The following is an 18,848-nucleotide window of genomic DNA, read 5'->3' on the forward strand; positions in this document are numbered from 1 at the left end:
TTGAGCCACAGGCGCCAAGCCCACTTGCAATTCTTAATGTTTAAGAATGTATTATACAATCCTGGAACTTTTCTAAAGTTCTTAATAAGATTTGTGAGAATTCATTTAGTGAAAATAATCATCAGGAAATTCAGCTATTAATTTTGAGGAGGGTGATGACTTTGACTTGCTACAGGCAAACTGTTGCCTTCCTTGCCTGAGAGAGGGACAGCACGGAAGAGAGCAGTAGTGGTCCTCTTCCTGCCCCCTCCCCCAAGTTCCCTAGTGAGACTAGAGGGAGTACCTGGGAAGCAGCATTTTGTGAGTTTTGGCGTGTTACGTAAAAGTGTAATTGAACATACAATGATTTTGCTTTGGTAAATGCTTTAAATATCCTGTTTATTGTTGAAACTTCTGTGACAGTGAAGCTATTTATCTTTATTTTTCAATTGGAAAGGTTTTCTCCTCACTTGAGAGATTTGAGTCTGGGATACAGGGAATTCTGCAATCCTTGACCTCCCTTGTTCCCCAAATCTCTTAGTATACAATATACAGTTGAGTATGCAGTAATCTCAGAAATGGGATTGTACTCAAAAGAGCTGTGCTTGACATTTGGGACTGTAGTTGGTGTTTATATTTTTGGCAACAACTTTTAATCTCACTTATTTCTTCCATTTCTGTTACAGTGTCCTGGGTCATGAAACTTAATCCACAGCAAGCTCCATTATATGTGAGTAAATCATAGCTTTCTTTTTATCTTGTACTTGTCTTGTTCTTGTAATAAACTCACACTCTGATGCCATAAATCTATCATGTTATTAAGGAAAAATTCAAACATCTACACAGGAATTTATTTTGGTAAGACCCTTCAGAAATTAAGTTTGATTTAGTAAATACTAAATGACTAATGTATGCATGAAACAAATAATGTCTGTCAGACTTGTGAAGTAGTGTAGTTGGGGCAATAGGATGCACATATGAAAAAATTAAATTGCCCTGCGAGGTGGTACAGTAACTTCTTATTTTTACCTGCAGTGTGTTTCTGTTTCCCTCCTAGTGCCACTGGGAGTTACCCCAAGTTGCAACTAGGTGGCACTCTGTCATTTGGCAAGAATGTTCTCTTCTTCCAGACTCTGGGTGGAAGCTGTTGTATCATCTCCTTAAAGTGAGGGAATTATGAAATGAAATGGAAAAGGGCCATAAAAGGGAACGTGTACAGGACCCTTCATTCTTATTGTTGTAAGAATGAATTACTTGCATTGGGGTGGTGAAAACTCTCTAACGAGTGTTGTGGAGACCAGAGGATGTTGGGTTGCCACACTCTGTGGTAGGACTTAAGTCACGCCCTGAAGAGTAAGGACCACTTGGTTGGGCAAAACGTCCCTAGCATTTGTTGAAGGCAGAAAGCAGATGGTATGAGGATGGGAAGCAGTGAGCATGGTGCTGCCAAGTGGTGGGAGGGTGGGTGGTGGAAATGCCTGCCTGCCTGACTTTGTGCTGGGGGTAATGGGGGCTGAGTCTCAAAGGATGGATGAGACTAAGTTTCAAAGGAAGACTAAAGGCGTGGAGATTTTGTTTTGTGCCCACTAAGGAGCCATCCATGTGTTGATTTTCAAGTTACAGTTCCTTTTGTGTATTATTAATTTTTCAGCATGTTGTGATAATAGTCATTTACCTTTCCAACAAAGAACATTCATACAGCTCTTCTGAGTAGTTGATGCTTCTGTTAAATATACAAAGAAAAATGTATGTTCTTAGAAGATATCATATATACTTATTTTCTCTCTAGACTACCTGGAGATAAATTATGTTTACCAGTAGTTTTACATGTGAACTGAGTACCATAGAATTTTTTGAACAGCTTTATTGAGATATGATTAACATGCCACAAATTTTCCCCTTTAAGGTGTATGATACAGTGGTTTTTAATATATATACACAGAGATGAGTAATCATCACCATTGTCTAACTTTGGAACATTTTCATCTTCCCAAAAAGAAATGCCATCCCTCCTAGCAGTCACTCACCATTTCCTGTTCCTCTCAACCCATGGCAACCACTTACCTACTTTCTGCATTTATTGATTTGCCTATTCTGGATATTTCAAAATCTATGTATATGGAATCTTGCAAGATGTGACCTTTTGTGATTGCTGGCTTTTCACTTAGCATAATATTCTTTTTTTTCCCGAGAGAGCATCTTACTCTGTCACCCTGGTAGAATGCTGTGGTATAACAGCTCATAACAACCTCCTGGATGCAAGGGATCCTCCTGCTCAGTTTCCTGAGTAGCTGGGACTATAGGCCCGCACCACAACACCCAGCTAGTTTTTCTATTTTTAGTAGAGATAGGCTTTCTCTCTGGCTCAGGCTGGTCTGAAACTGGATCTCTTAAAGCTCAGGACATCCACCGACCTCAGCCTCGCAGAGTGCTGGGATTATAGGCATGAGCCACCATGCCCAGCATTAGCATAATATTTTCAGTCTTCATCCATGTTAGAGTATGTATCAGTACTCTGTTCCTTTTATTGATGAATAATATTCCAGTATATACTCCATTTTACTTATCTGTTCATCATGATTGACATTTGAGTTGTTTCCACTTTTTTGCTATTTTGAATAATGCCGCTGTGAACATCAAGTGTTGGTGTAGACACATGCTTTCATTTCCCTTGGGTATATACTTGTGAGCTGAATTGCTTGGGCTTATCTCTTCATTAATGTTTAATGTTTCGAGAAATTGCCAAACTGTTTGCTATTTTTGTTGTTGTTGTTGTCGTCATTGTTGTATAGCAGGCCTGGGCCGTGTTTGAACCTGCCAGTCCCGGTGTATGTGGCTGGCGTAGTAACCACTGGGCTTTGGGCACTGAGCCCCATTAAGTGTTTTTTATTAGCGAGCTAATGTAACTAAATAATTGTAGGTGGAAGGAAGCCTCCCCCAAATATGTTCACTTCTTAATCACCAGAACCTTTGAATATTTATTTAACATACATGGCTACTTTTCAGACATAACTTAAGGATATTGTAGTAGGAGAGTATCTTGAATTATCTAAGTGGCCAGAGTAATCAGGAGTTCTTCAAAGTGAGAGAAGGTGCTAGGAGAGTCAGGGGTCTGAGTCAGAGATTTGTTGATGATACATTGCTGGCTTTAAAGATAAAGGAGGGGACCATGAACCAAGGAATGCAGCTCCTGGAATGCAGCCTTGCTGATACTTTGATTTTTAGCCAAGTAAAGTTATTTCAGATCTAGGATCTCTAGAATTGTAATAGAATAAATTTGTGTTGTTTTAAGCCGCTGAGTTTGTGGTAATTTAACAGCAATAGGAAAATGAGTGCTAGGAGAGGGATAATGGGGAAGGAGAGGGTAGATGTAGATAGGCCAGTTAGAACGGTGGTTCTCAACCTTCCTAATGCTGCGAACCTTTAATACAGTTTCTCATGTTGTGGTGACCCCCAACCATAAAATTATTTTCGTTGCTACTTCATAACTATAATTTTGCTACTGTTCTGAATCATGATGTAAATACCTGATGTGCAGGATGCATTTTTATTGTTACAAAGGGGTTGTGACCCATAGGTTGAGAACTGCTGAGTTAGAAGCTTTCTAATCCTGCCATCGTGGAATCTAGAACTTTAGAGTTTATAAAGGCCTCTGTTTTAGAGATGAGGAAATGAAGTCTGAAGATAGCATGATAAGATGGCACAGGTGATTGGTAGTACAATTGCCGTTTGAACCTTTGTTTTCTTCATTTAGTCATAGAAACCACTGTAAACCTTGTGAAGCTTAAAGAAGTTCTATCCTATAGGGAAGCAGGGCTTCATTTTGAGGCATGTTCTTAAAGTGCTTTGTATATGATTACTTGTATGTGTTTAATTGAATTGGGCAGGTTCTGTTGAAGAATTCTACTTTAAACTTCAGGCTTCAAGTTTGTCTATCAGCAATAATACTTAAGGGGGCATTTTGTTATCCCCCCTTCCTTTTTTTTGAGACAGGGTCTCACTATGTCGCTCCTTAGGGAGAGTGCTGTGGTGTCACAGCTCACAGCAACCTCAAACTCTTGGGCTTAAGCAATTCTCTTGCCTCTGCCTCCCAAGTAGCTGGGACTATAGGCGCCCGCCACAATCCCTGGCTATTTTTATGTTGCAGTTGTCATTATTGCCCAGCTGGGTGGGACTGGGTTTGAACCCGCCAGTCTTGGTGCATGTGGCAGCGCCATGACCACTGTGCTACAGGTGACAAGCCTGTTATCCCTCTTAAAAGGATATTGATGGTATATTTGATTCTCAGTGAACTGAGTCCAGTTGCAGGGATTTAGGCACTTCTGGTGAAGAAAAGTAGATGTTACATGATTGTCCTTCAGTCAGAGGTTCAGTTCTTTGCACCTAGAGAAAGAAGCAATAAGCAAAAGAAGAGAAAGGTAGTGAAGTTTTTCTTTTAGCTCATATTTGAGATCTGCTAGGGGCGAGTACTGTCTGCAAAAAAGAGAAGATGCTACTAAATAAGGAAAAATACTAGATCCTGATAACTTATCTCTGAGTTAAGAAAAATAGGCTGGGTTCCAAATAAATATTTTAATCAGTCTTTAAAGATGTATAAGAATAAGTTGAAGTCTGGCGCCTGTAGTTCAGTGGTTAGGGTGCTGGCCACGTGCTCCAGGGCTGGTGGGTTCTAACCTGGCTTGGGCTTGCTAAACAAACAAACAAACAAAAATAGCCAGGCGTTGTGGTGGGTGCCCGTAGTCCCAGCTACTTGGGAGACTGAGGCAAGAGAATTACTTGAGCCCAAGAGTTGGGGATTGCTATGAACTATGACATCAGGACTCTACCGAGGGTGACAAATTGATACTCTGTCTGAGTAAAAAAAAAAAAAAATTCAAATAATTAAACATGTAACAAAGTTTACAAACTCTACAGGTAGCAGTACTATTGAATGTTTGAATGAAGCAGTTTAATGAAATTAACTTCTGTTGAAATGTGTACAGTGGAATGTACATAACGCTGGTCTGAAACTTTGGAGACCAGTAGCTAAAACATGGCTGTGCCTTGGTTTCCTTGTCTGTCAGCTCTGTTTCCATGAGTACAGCCTTCGTGTTGGGCAAGGTAGTTACACCACTAGGTCAGGCTTTATTAAATATGGGAAGTGAAAAAGAATAATGAATGACAGTTGCTCGAGAATTTGAGTGACAACCCGTGCCATTGTCAGATACATAGAAGGAGGCGATGAGCTTGTTCTTTAAACATATTGAAGGGCACATGGGTTGTCTTACTGATAGCAGGAGATGTGAATTATGGAGCAAGGACATTGGTTTTGATGTAGAGATAGTTTGTGTGATCTGTAAGAAGCTGATATTTCTTTTTTTCTTTTTTTTTTTTTTTTTTTTATTAACCTGCCACCTTCAGAATATGGGGACAGCACTTTTTTTTTTTGAGACAGAGCCTCAAGCCATCACCCTAGGTAGAGTGCTGTGGCATCACAGCTCACAACAACCTCTTAACTCCTGAGTTTAAGTGATTCTCTTGCCTCAGCCTCCCAAGTAATTGGCACTTCAGGCCCCCATGACCACATCCAGCTTTTTTTTGGTTGTAGTTGTCACTGTTGTTTGGCAGGCCCCGGGCTGGATTCAAATCCGCCAGCTTTGGTTTATATGTCTGGCGTCTTAGCTGCTTGAGCTACAGGCACCAAGCCAGAAGCTGATTATTTCTGACTGTGAGAACAGCTGAACTCTTTGAGAAGATAAAAGATCAGATGGAATTAGGATAGTGGACTGTGGTAGAGAAGGGAAAGTGAGTCAAGAGTGGAGAGTTCCAGAAACATGGGTTACATTTGAGCCTTTGACACTCATTCCTAGACTTAGTTAATTGGAGTCATACATCAGGATTGGGAGTGAATTTTTGGCTGATGCTGGAGAATTCTTTGTTTCATTCAGGTGCCATCTCTGGGTCACGTCCTGTTCTGGATGCTAGAGATTGTTAGCCATGAATAAAACAGAAGGTCACTGTTCTCATAATACTTACATTACAGTAAGGAGGCGACTCAAACAAGAAAACATCAGGAAGAAGAGGTCTATGAAAATAGACAGTGATGAGGCTCGAGGAAGTCACATTGTGGCTCTCGTTATACCTCAACACACCAACATAGAGGGAAACATAAGTTTAATGTGGTTCATCTCTCGGGAAAGGCAACGGTGGGCTTTACCGAGATCCTGTGATTCTCAAAGCCATTTGTTTTCTTGTGTATACCAAACTGCCTTGTTGAAATTCCAAGTTCCAGCTGTTGCAGAAAACGCAAGAATCTCCCAGCTCTTAATCATAGAGATACTTGCACAAATAAACCTTTTTTCTTATAAGTATGCTAGTCTTACAATTTCAAATTTACAGAAAATTACAAGAATATAATAACTTTACCTCTTTTTATCTCTTAACCATTTCATCACATTTGCTTATCATTTTCTGTATTATTGCACCTCATTTCCTAAATATTTCAGCATATATTTCCTAAGAACTAGGACAGTCTCTTTTATAACTGCAGTGTAATTAACAAAAACAGGAATTGTAACATTGATGTAATACTCCGTATGATGTGACTGCATATCTCGTTTCTCTAATTTTCCCGGAAAGTGATGCCCTTTATAGCATCCTTTTCCTTTTCTTCTCCAATCCAGGATTTGTATTCCTTTGGTCTCTTAATCAGGAATTGTTCTTCGGATTTTCTTTGTCTTTCATGATACTGACGTTTTTGGAGATGATGGGTCAGTTATTTCATAGCAGTTTGAGTTTATATGATGTTTTCTTGATTTTGGCAGTAGTGCGGCATAAATGGATGTTCTTGTTGGAGTATCACATTAGGAGGACGTGTGGTAGTGCAGATTATTATTATTATTGCAGATGTTAGTTTGATCCCTTGTTTGAAGTGATGTTGAATTCACTTAATTTATCTGTTCCACAGAAATGGGGTGTTATAAGAAGATGGTGTGAGTAGTTGTTCACTTTTTCTCTCTGTTGTTGTCTCTGGTTTGGAAGTGCTTTTTGCATATTGGATCTTCCTAAAATGGAGCACCCTTGTGCTCTGTAAGGTATGCCCTTGAATGTAGGTGAAAGGGCTAATGTCAACAGATAGCTCATTGTGAGTAATAAATTGCTTGGGGTTTGAACGGAACATTGCTTCTACTTTAGTGGATTCATAGGGTTAAGAAATGTAATTCTCTGTAGAGCATCCTGGCCCATGCCTACAATCCTCTAGCACTTTGGGGGGCCAAGATGGGAGGAGTGCTTGAGCCCAGAAGTTGGAGACTAGACTGATCAAAAGCGAGACCCCCATCTCTACAAAAACAAACAAACAAAAAAACTTAGCTGGGTGTGGTGACACATACCTGTAAAGTCCCAGCTACTCTCGAGGCTGAGGCAGGATGATCACTTGAGCCCAGGAAGTTGAGGTCACAGTGAGCTATGATGACACCATTGCACTCTAACCCTGGCAACAGAGCAACACTGTCTTTTTTTTTTTTTTGAGACAGAGCCTCAAGCTATCCCCCTGGGTAGAGAGCTGTGGCATCTCAGCTCACAGCAACCTCCAACTCCTGGGCTCAAGCGAGTCTCCTGCCTCAGCCTCCCAAGTAGCTGGGACCACAGGCACTCGCCACAGCGCCTGGCTATTTTTTGGTTGCAGCCATCGTTGTTTGGCAGGCCCGGCTGGATTCAAACCCACCACCTTAGGTGTATGTGGCTGGTGCCTTAGCTGCTTGAGCCACAGGCGCTGAGCCGCAACACTGTCTTAAAAGAAAAAAAAAGTAATTCTTGACTGAGCTGTAACAACCATTTTTAATATAGAACATAGTAGGCACTCAATAAATAGTGAGTGTTGAATGAAATATAGATAAAGCTTCCAAAATTTAAGTGAAATTCACTTCTTTTTAATAGAACTGACTTTCCTAAAGTTGCTCATCTGTTTCTCAGGTTTCATCTCCTTATTTATTTTGTGTGGGCCCTGAATAGTTAATGATATCACAGTTGTGATTGAAGGTGATGCTGATAGAGAAATGAATATAATAATTATGTGTATTGTGTGTCTATAACCTTACAATTGGAGGAAAGCCTTAAGCACTCCTGTGACTGTAGCTGAATGTGTTTGATGGAATTTTGTTGTAGAGATATATTCTGTGAGATACCTAACTCAACTAGTTAAAAAAAAAAAGCATGCTAGAAATAGTGCCTATATCTCTTGAATCTTGAATTATTATCTTTAGTTTTTATGGGACTTACAATCTCAGTCACTTGTTTATAGCAAACCATGTGACTGCTGTTACTTTTTATGAACATAGTACATACACTCTTTGGTTCTAGAACTTTATTCTTCTCACTATTAAAACTAAAAGTATAGCCTTTTCCCAGAAGGAGTAAGGGATGATGCTATCTGATGATGAAAGAAAAAGTCAAACACTAGAAGGATATTTATAAAACAAACAAAATAGGCCCCATTACCACCCCCACACACTAAGCACCACCGGATCTAGCTACCTAGCAACTGGATACTAGTAACAATAAATAATTCCTCCCCCAGACTAACAGCTGAAAAGGAAGCAAGATTTTTAGACTTCAAAGGAAAAGGAAAGGGGTCTTTGGAGGTCTCTTATCACAGGCCCCAGGGTAGATCTGGCTAGGCCAGGCCCGAGGATCTATAAGGAGATAGCAGGTGGCAAGAATTAGGAGACGTGGACGAATCCTATTCTTTATATGTCAGAGAAAGCCATTCTCTGACCTCTCATCGCTTTACACCCAAGTGAATGTCCCACAGTCAGCTCTGCCTCAGGGAGGGTGTTTTGTGGGAGAGGTCAGGACTGGTGAAACATTTGATGAGTCATAGGAATCATTGTATTTTAGGAGTAGTTGATTCCAGGCTCTGGAAGAGTGAGGAAACTGAGCTTCAGACAGATTGAGGGATTTGCCTGCTGTTCCCCAGGGGATCATGATAGATCTGGTCAGGTAGCAGAATCTGCACATGATCAGCTGAGTTTGAATTTCAGACTCAGAGAACATGCACAGAGAAGTTACAGTATGCGACTTGGAATAAATGGGCTAAGTCAGAGGGGAAAAAATGTCATGACTGGAAGACTGGAAGAGGAGAGGAATATTTGAAAAGGTATTGTTGAGCTTCTTTCTTGGTGGTGTAAACAGGTAAGGAGTACAGTGTCTTCAGGGACTGTTGACACACTAAAGAATAGTTTACAGTTATTTGAAATCCCTCTTACAAGAAATAGTTAAAATGTGTACTATGACTTTGGATAGAGGGAAGTCATAATTAGCCATCTCAGTAAAGTATGTGGTCAGAGAGTTCATCTTAGAGCCTCTTTAAAAGCATAGTGATTTATTGGCCAGACCGGTCAGAGTAACTGAGCATTTCTGTTGCATGGTACAGCTCCTGCAGTTCTTCAGTGCTTTTTCTATATTAGAATAATGGTCTTACTGGCTTCCAAAGTGTTCTACCAGGCATTAGACACTTTGTAGTTGATGATACGTACAGCTATAACTCCCAAAGTCAATTGGTGGACCTAACACCAACCCAGGTGTTATATTGGATGCTAATGATTCACTAACAAAAACGTTAAGAACACATTAAAAGAGGGAAAGTTGGGGGTGCATATTTCAGATTCTTCAGTTACAAACTTGCTTTTCTGTGTCTCTACTAGTTGTAGTCTGTTGAGTTATTGAACACATCTCTGGGTCTCCTGTAGGAAAACCAAAGGCTTTTATTTTTTTCCCCTACAAATTAAGTACTTTCAAAGCCAGAGAGATCCTCGGATCTAAATTCTGTTCCATCTCCTCCTCCAATGTAATATATGGGATAATAATCATTACCTGCCATATGTTTGGGATGAAACCCACATTTATTAGATTTTCGAGGGGAAGAGTCATTCCAATTACAAAATAAATTTCCAGAACCCCATCAGATCTAGCTTATTATGTCCTCCTTCCTCTTTTTCTTCAGTAACAAACGTCTTTGCTGCTTCTGGGAAGGACAGAAACATCCTGACAACAGAGAAACATCACAAGAAAGAGTATCTGGCACTGGATGCCTTTCTTTATTAAAAAAAGTGCAAAACAAAACAATCTCTAGCAATTTTAACTATTTCTGTTCCAGTAGGTACTGTTCCTTAGAATGACATTATTCTCTTTTATCTTGAGGAAGGGAAAGTTAGGTTGCTGGTGTGGGTTGAGAACCTGCGTTTGGCAAGGTACCATGGTCAGCATTTAATACACATTGTCTGGTTAGTCTTCACAACAGACAGATGGCTTGGTTAATATTTTCACTGTTTAGCCAAGGAAGTGAGGGTTCACATGGGCAGCTAACTTGTATAAGGTTTCACAGCTGCAGTGGATGTAGGGTTGGTTCAGATCCTATGACTGGCTCTAAAGGTTCCCCTTTCCTTCAGATCTCTCTCTCCCTCTCTTTTCTTTTTTTTTTAGTGAGAGTCTCGCTGTGCCCCCCCTGGGTAGATAGAGTGCTGTGGCATCACAGCTCACAGCAACCTCTAACTCTTGGGCTTAAGCGATTCTCTTGCTTCAGCCTCCCAAGTAGCTGGGACTACAGGCGCCTGGCACAACGCCTGGCTGTTTTTCCCTTAGATCTCTTTTAAAGAAGGGAAATCTGTTGGACTTGCATTTAGATATTGAGAAGAACTTTGATGAGAGTGATTTTTTCCCCCATCACATTGAGTTCTTGTTCATTCTGGACTTTTGTTTCTAGCCTCAGTGAAGACTTGGACTTTGTCAGGGGATTAATGGGCTCTCTTTATACTGATTAGAACAGATGTCAGAGCCCAGACAATACCAGAAGACAAGGCTGTGAGTGGAGATACTGTATCGAGAAGGAGAAGGCTTTAGAATTTTTATCAGTTAAAAACATTTATTCCTGAACAAGTATAGAACATGTAAGTCATCAAATATTTGCAGGGCCATGGAGCTTAGGTTCTCAGCAGCCTCATTGTATGGAAAAAGACCAATTTGGTAACGGTACAGTTTTATTCTTCTTCCTAGGAAATGTGTTTCCACAGTAGGAGCTGAAATAAATAACCTGGCTGTTAAGTTACATTTGGCTCCTGCATAAAGCCTTATCAGCCGCCTTATCTCTTAAATGGATTGCCTGCCCTTGCCTTAAAATTACATTTCTTTCTTTTTTTTTGCAGTTTTTGGCCAGGGCTGGATTTGAACACACCACTTCTGGTATATGGGGCCGGTGCCCTACTCCTTTGAGCCAAAGGTGCCACCCCTTAAAATTACATTTCTGATGGGTCTGCTCCAACATTTTGTAGACCAGTGGCCCTGTCTAGCCAGATCTAAGAACATAATTTAAACAACAGCACTTTGTCACTAGTGCCAGAAGGAATAAGGAAATCAAGTGTTCCTCAATCTATCTTTGGATGGTTTTGTAGATTAAGAATTTCAGTTTTCTTCTGTTGGACTTCTTTTCTTTTCTTTTTTTTTTGAGACAGAGTCTCAAGCTGTCGCCCTGGGTAGAGTGCCATAGTGTCATAGCTGACAGCAACCTCCAATCTTGATCCTCTTAACCTCAGTTTTTCAATTTTTACTAGAGATAGGGTCTCACTTTTGCTCAGGCTGGTCTTGAACTCTTGAGCTCAAGCAATCCATTTGCCTTGGCCATACCGAGTGCTAGGATTACAGGCGTGAGCCACCATGCCTGGTCTGGACTTCTTAATCAGTTTCCAGAAATTTGCTTTGAAGTTAATGGATTTTACATTTGCAAGTAGTATTTTCTTATTTTTCCTTGGCATTTTCAGAACAGCCAGAAATACATAGGTCAAAGACTTTCTGGGGTCTGTCTGCAAGATTCTTTTACAATAACATTGTGTTTCCCAAGCTTTGAAATGTGCAGGGGTTAAAAATTTCATTTTGTACTAGTGAAGAGAAGTATGCTCTCCAAGGAAGATGGAAATACAAATTCTATACCTTTGATTCATTCAAAATAAGTATTTGCAAAATACATGTTAGGTAAACAGGAGGTCTGGAGTGGGAGAATCTTCTAAAGGAATAGATTCTTTTACTGGTGAGGTAGGGGCTCAGATGCATGAGTAGTTAAATTACATTCTGGGTGATAGTGAGCTGTTCAAGTGCTAGGTGAGCTGTGCAGACAGCAGTGGGTCATGGCAGGGAGAGGAATGAGATGTGGTGGAAATGATTGGGAAGGCTTCAGAAGAGCCAGGCTCTATCAGCTGAGATAGATAGGCTGTGAAGAGACGGAAGAACAGCAGAGTGGGCAGAGAAAGTTCAGTCCTTGGAGTAGGACATGGAAGAGTATTACTAGGGTGGTGAGGGGCCTTGCTTGACTAGGGCGGACAGTTTACTTGGAGATGAGATTATGTAGAAATGCTGTGTTCAGTATTGTAGTCACTAGCCACACATGGCTACTTAAATTAATTAGAATAAGATAAAATTAAAAATTCAGTTCCGCCATTGCAAAGTGCTGGGTTGGCACATGTGGCTAGTGGCTCCCACATTGGGCAGTGCAGATAGAGAATATGTCCATTATTGCAGAAAATTATTTTGGCCAGTGCTAACAAATGTGGGTTTTTCACAGGATGACCCCAGGGAGAGCAGCTGGAGGTCTTTTGACCAGACACATGGTAGCATGATGGAAGTAGTACTGGAATAGTGAGTAGAGGGAGGACAGTGAGGGATTGTTCGAGAAAGAGGCCTGTTACTGCACTTTGACAGTGTGGAGTGGGACACAGGCATGGTGGAGCCCTTGAATCCGACATACGGATTTTGTTTGGTAGAATGACTGAAAACTACAGAGAGCCACAGATTCGGCCACTGAGGGCTTTCTTAAGAGAGGCAGCAGGAAAAAGTTGTAGCACCAGTGAATAAACAATTTGGAGGAGCTGCCTTGGAAGCCTGAGAGAGAGCAGTAAGGTCATCTTAACAGCCTTGGAGTGTGGTGGCATATAAAACACAGTGCATGAGTGGTGGATAAAAACTTTAAATACAGGCAGTTTTTAAAAAGATCCTTAATTTTGACATAGTTCGAAAGCATATAAAAATTACATTTTGCAGGGCCGTGCAGGTAGCTCAGTGTGTAGGGCACTGGCCCCACATACTGAGGGTGGTGGGTTCAAACCTGGCCCTGGCCAAACCACAACAAAAAAATAGTCGAGCGTTTTGGCAGGCGCCTGTATGTAGTCCCAGCTTCTCGGGAGGCTGAGGCAAGAGAATTGCCTAAGCCCAGGAGTTGGAGGTTGCTGTAAGCTGTGATGCCACGGTACTCTACTGAGGGCGACAAAGTGAGACTCTGTCTCTACCAAAAAAAAAAAAAATTACATTTTGCGAAGCAGGGATCTGAACCCCAAACTTTGCTCTTTCTGTTTAATCTAAGTGATGCCATCCTCTCTTGACCTGGGTAGTTCCAAGCCCAGTATCCAATCACATCTGCATTTAGAAGTTGCTGTCAGCACTGAACTCTACTTGCCAGTCCTTGTTTGAATATAAGACATAGATCCTCTGATGGTTGTTAACCCACAGCATAACTGGAATGTGGGTTTGCCTGGAGTGACTGCCACCTGGATTGTGCTCACAGTGAAGGCCCCAGCAGCAGCAGCTGTGAGCATCACTGAGGAGTTGGCAGAAAGACAGATCTTCACGTCCCAGCCCAGACCTATACCTCGTGCCGGTGGGTGGGGCCCAACACTCCATTTTTTAATAAGCCCTTCAGGTGATTCTGATGGACACCGAAGTTTATGAATGAACAAAAAAGGACAGTTTGGGTACATTTATGTCTTTTTACAGAAGTGATTGTGTAACCCGTCAGAAGTGCTTACCTGTGAAGGTACGTGGGAAAGTACAAGAATTAAGTAGGATGTTATTTCAGAAGAACAGATTTGTGGCTTCTTTTTTAAAGCTAGTTTCCTGAGTAAATTATTGCTAGTTCATTGGCTTACAATAATATCAAGCTGTGTACTATTGAACACAGGGTTGGTTATCTTTTAGTAAGAGATAGTGGTGATTTTCAGAGGATAATTAGGGAAGTTAACACTTGACATTTTTTCCCCACAGTATTTTTATATTATTTAGAATTTCTCAGTAGTTCTTTCTGCTTTCTAGTAGTGGCAAAGCAAGGCTTCATGCACATAGAATTGGTAAGAGCAGTAGGTTTTGGAATGAAGTGGTAGGCAGGCTGCTGAGACAGACATAAATACAAGCAGTATTTTGATGTCAGCATTTGAGACTTGAAAAATCCCTAGCTATGGACCCCATGCTGAGTCAGTGGCTCTTCAGGTAAACCACTTCCAGCTCTCTCTAAGCCAGCCTTTAGCCATGTGAAACTGTTAGTGCATCTCTTCCTCTGTCTGAAATCACCCTTCCCCCGCTGACAGGTGCACAAGGAAATCCGCTCATCTTTCAGGATTCATTTCCTGCCACTTGCCTCTCTGGGGCCCTTCCTGGGCCTTCACCCTCCTGTGGCATCTGTCACTCCTCCTCTTGTGCTCCAACTGTCTGTAAAGACTATCTTGTAACACCTTGAACACTTGAGTGTGCTTTTGTGTCCACGCCTTTTCCCATTTATTTGATTGTGTGCATTGAGGGCTGGAACTTTATATTTAATTTATTGTTTTTAATTGCTCTCGTTTTTACTTTGGCTTCCACGACAGTACCTTGTATGGAATAGGTGCTTAGTGTTTGAGTGTTTCTGAGTAGAATTGAAGCTGTTATTCAGGAAAGAGCTTTGCTTCATGCACTGATGGTTATAAACATCTGATCAGCCAAGGATGAGGTCTTTTCTTTGTTAAGATTATGGCCCCACAGGGAAAGCTACTGTAGTTCATTAGTGAAGAGTTGGAACCACACAGGGCGACTTTGTGACCTGGATCCAGCGACAGAGTGTCACTTTGCTTTGACCAATGAGTGGAGCCTCTAGGACGCTCGCCCTTAGTGACAACCTGGGACTGACACTAGGTGAAAAACTGAAATTCCAGCCAAAATAGTCTTAATATTTCTGTGTTGTGTGTGGATTACTTGGAATTCTGTATTTGCTTCTTACCACATTTATCTCATTTTATTGGTCTGACAAACCTATGAATTAGGAGCAGTTGTTTTACAGATGGGGAAACTGAGACAGGAAGATTTACATTTTAAAGTTCTAGAAAGTTGGTTTAAAAATTTTCATTGCTTTCTTTGGGATTTGCTAAGTCACCTGAAATTGAGGCTGTTCGCTAGATTTGTAAAGTCAGTCCACTGATTCTATGTCTAGGAGGGATGGAGAAATTACATTTTTCTGAAAGGTACACAAACTTATTGATTGATTAATGGATTAGTGATATACATCTTTAGTACTTTTTCTCATTCCTATACATTTCTCTTCCAGAGATTCTGCTTGTTTTCTTTTGCATGCTTTTATAACTTAGGGTATTTATCTTTAAGTATACAGAACTCACCTGTACTCAGAATTTTGTTACTCTTTTTTTTAAGCCAGGAAAGAGCTTGGCATCCTTGGGGCCCTTCTCAAAGCTCTGTTTGTATTAACTGCTGACCCCATGTGATATACAGAGCATCTGGCGGCTAGGGTGGAATTCTCAGCTGTCTCTCTTTTGTTATGTCCACAGAAGGAAATGTGAGTTTTATCTTACTGCTCAGGCAATGGTACATTCCTTTTTTGGTTCATGGGACTCGCCAATCTGGTTGTGGGTACATTTCCTACCATTCCTGTCATATTCTTGACTCTCATGAATACAAATTCCTTCTCAGAAAACTCTGGTATCCCTAAATTCTACTTTGAGTAAAGGTTATTAAGTTCTGCTGACTTAGTCTGTCCTGTCCTGTCCTGTATGGCTAAGACATCCCAGGCCAGTACTAAGGAGCTACTACTGTGGGTATTACAGGCACTGTTGTTCCTTCATAAATTCCTGTTTTACCAGATCTCTAGGAAACTTGTGTTTTATTCTTACCACATCTTACCACATCTCTGAGTATGATTATATGTTGTCTCTATCTTATTAAGTCTCAGAATTAAAGGTGCTTCTTCTCATTTACTGTGAGACAGAAATGGGTGTTTTAAGAAATGTTGTACTAAAATTCTATCCGCAGTCTTTCTGGTGAGGATGGGATTGTGGTGTTGATTTTTCATTTGCCATGATGTACGTGTGTATATTCATATGCAGTAGAGGCTGGTGGAATTGTGTATTGTATTAAAATGGTAATCATAAGAGCATCCATTTATTCACACCTGCTTATTCACTATGCTATGTGTCCTGCCATCATTTTCTCATTTAATATTTGTGACAGTTGCATGAGATAAGTATTGTTTTCTATGTCTGAAAGATGGAGAAATGGGGTCAGGGAACCTCTGTCACTTGCTGAGGTTATACAGCTAGTAAATGATGATGGAATTCAAACCAGGCCTTCCTTACTTGAGAAGCCCAGGTTCCTAATGATGTGTCAGGATATCGTTGTGGTGTCTGGTCTTAACCCTGCATGGTGTGGGAATGAGGTTGGCTCTTGCCCAGAACTTTGGAAATAAGGGTATTAATGGGATTATTTAAGGCAGAATGAGACAGTGAGAATTACAATTGGGAATTGTAAGGCAGAATGAGACAGTGAGAATTACAGTTGGGAAGAAGAGGAACCATTTAGGGACAGATGCTGGACCTAATCACTGGCACAGTGATTACTGGTACAGTAATCACTGGCACAGTGCTCTGGGGCCACTGGTTCAGTGCAAACTTAAGAGTGCATTGGTATCACCACATTGCTGACCCACACTCTTAGAGTTTCTGGGCTCTAGGTTTGGAGGAAGACTAAAAGCCTGTACTTCTAGAGATTCAGAGTGTTTGTCTGCCAGGTAATGCAACAAACACTTTGTTGAGGAAAATGCAAGGGCTTAAGAGTCCAGTAGATAAGGAGAAACTGTGTCCCTCCAGGTCCCCAAGTGCGGCCCCTTAACCGAATCCACAGTTAGCAGAATACATGTCTTTATCAAAAGGATTTGTTCTGTAAAATTTGGATTTAGTTAAAAGACTGCACTCAAAGATCTGGAAGGTCACATAGTAGGTTCCCTCCTCCTTTATGAGAATTAAACATGGATTTAAACACGCTAGTAATATCCAGCATTTATGGAGTATTTACTAAGTATAAGACACTTAGAGAATTGCTTCATGTATAATAAAATATAATCTTAAACAGTTAAATATGGTTTGTTTTGTTTTGTTTTGTTTTGTTTTTTTGAGACACAGTCTCATTGTGTCGCTCTTGGTAGAGGACCCTGGCATCAACAGCTCACAGCAACCTCAAACATTTGGGCTTAAGTGATTATCTTTCCTCAGCCTCCCCAGTGAGTGGACTACAGGCACCTGCCACAACGCTCGGCTAGCAGGCTGGGGCCAGGTTCAAACCCACCAGCCTCAGTGCATGTGGCTGGCACCCTGACTGCTGAGCTATAGGCGCTGAGCCAACAGTTAAATATGTTGTTCTCACACGTAAACATCCTAGCACATAGCAGTTGCTCACAGTTAAATTTGTTGTTCTCACGTGTAAAGGTCCTACTATAGAGCAGTTGCTCAATTAGTCTTCCTCCCTGACTCTTACCAGTAATTAAGAAGGCTTAGAAATACGTATAATGTACCCTAGACAGATTTTCATAAAACTAATGTATTTCTTTTTAAAAATTGGAATACGTAAAAAGGAAAACATCTCAAAACTGTTATTCATGTTAAATGGTTTTATTAGTAATACTTGATAAGAAAAATGATAATATCTGAAATGATATTTTTTCTTACTACTATTATGGTTTTTAAGTACTGTGGGTCATTTAATGCCTATAGAGATATTTGTTATGAATTAGAAAGCTTGAAGATGTGCCTGTAAAACTAAGCTGATGAATTTTTTAAACGTCTTTTACATTCCCTTATGACTGCATTTCAGAAGGTTTTATAAAGCCAATTTGCCATCCAGTGAAAATTCTTCACCTAAGTCAAACTAAAAGAGAGTAAAATTTGTTGCTTTGTGTATTTTTGGGCTCTGAGAAATAGTATGTTTTACTAGAAGAGATTGAAAAGGGAGATAAAGATATGGAGATTCTGAAATGTAGTGTATTTTTATTTTCTCAGGAATAGATGGGACCATTTATTTTGTGCCTGTTGTATGCTGGGTTCTTAGTATACTTTATTAAAATACTTTATTACTTTATTTGGTAGTGAGAGGATTAAGTAGTAAACTTTTATATCTGTAAAACTTTTAAAACAATGCTCACACATAGTAAGCATTTTATGCAAGAACCATTATAGTTTTATGCACTTCAGATATGGGAATGTACAATATAATATATGCAGTTTCTACTCTCCTAGAGATTGTCCAGCAGTTCCCTCAAAGGATTTAAGGTCGCTTCTACCAGAAACAGCTGTGTTGAGCACACGGCTTGAGGACACAAAGGTAGTAAAGTAAGGGAAGAGGGAAGCTGGATCTGAGTCATGTGGTTTCAAAGCCCGTGGTCCTCTTCAGTACTGTAGGCTCCCCTTCCCAGCGATGCCCCTGTTCTGTCTTTGCAACTTCTCTTCTTTATCTTGTTGTAGTCGACAGTGTTGGACTTGCCAACTTTGAAATCTCTTTTCTGTGGTCTCTGTTGGTGGAATGACTGGTGAGCAGATGGGATTCGGCTGACCTGCTGGTGTGCCCTCCTTCGGCATTGCCCATGCACACATGCCTGTCATGCAGACCTGATGGGCTCAAGGACTCAGGGGGACCTTGTCTGCATGCAGTGGGTGAGGCCTAGTATGTGTCAGAGCAGGCAAGGAGGCCTTTGCTCTCAGGAAGGGCCCCTGTTTCTACTCAGGACAGAGAGGCATTGTCTTTCTTGTTTTGTGCGTTCCTCT

At 40.8% G+C, this 18,848-nt stretch overlaps 1 protein-coding gene across 1 annotated transcript in view; it reads left to right on the forward strand.

Moving 5' to 3' along the window:
- The window catches only part of AKAP13 (A-kinase anchoring protein 13), a 298,016-nt gene that overhangs the window by 81,441 nt on the left and 197,727 nt on the right, over positions 1-18,848 (forward strand). Inside the window, exon 2 of the mRNA XM_023512618.1 lies at positions 666-709. Coding sequence (XP_023368386.1) covers positions 677-709 — 33 coding nt within the window. The 5' untranslated portion in view covers positions 666-676. The remainder of the gene's footprint in view (positions 1-665; positions 710-18,848) is intronic.

The sequence above is a fragment of the Otolemur garnettii genome, unplaced genomic scaffold (assembly GCF_000181295.1).
Source record: "Otolemur garnettii isolate 467f Iridium unplaced genomic scaffold, OtoGar3 scaffold00029, whole genome shotgun sequence".
NCBI lineage: Eukaryota > Metazoa > Chordata > Mammalia > Primates > Galagidae > Otolemur > Otolemur garnettii.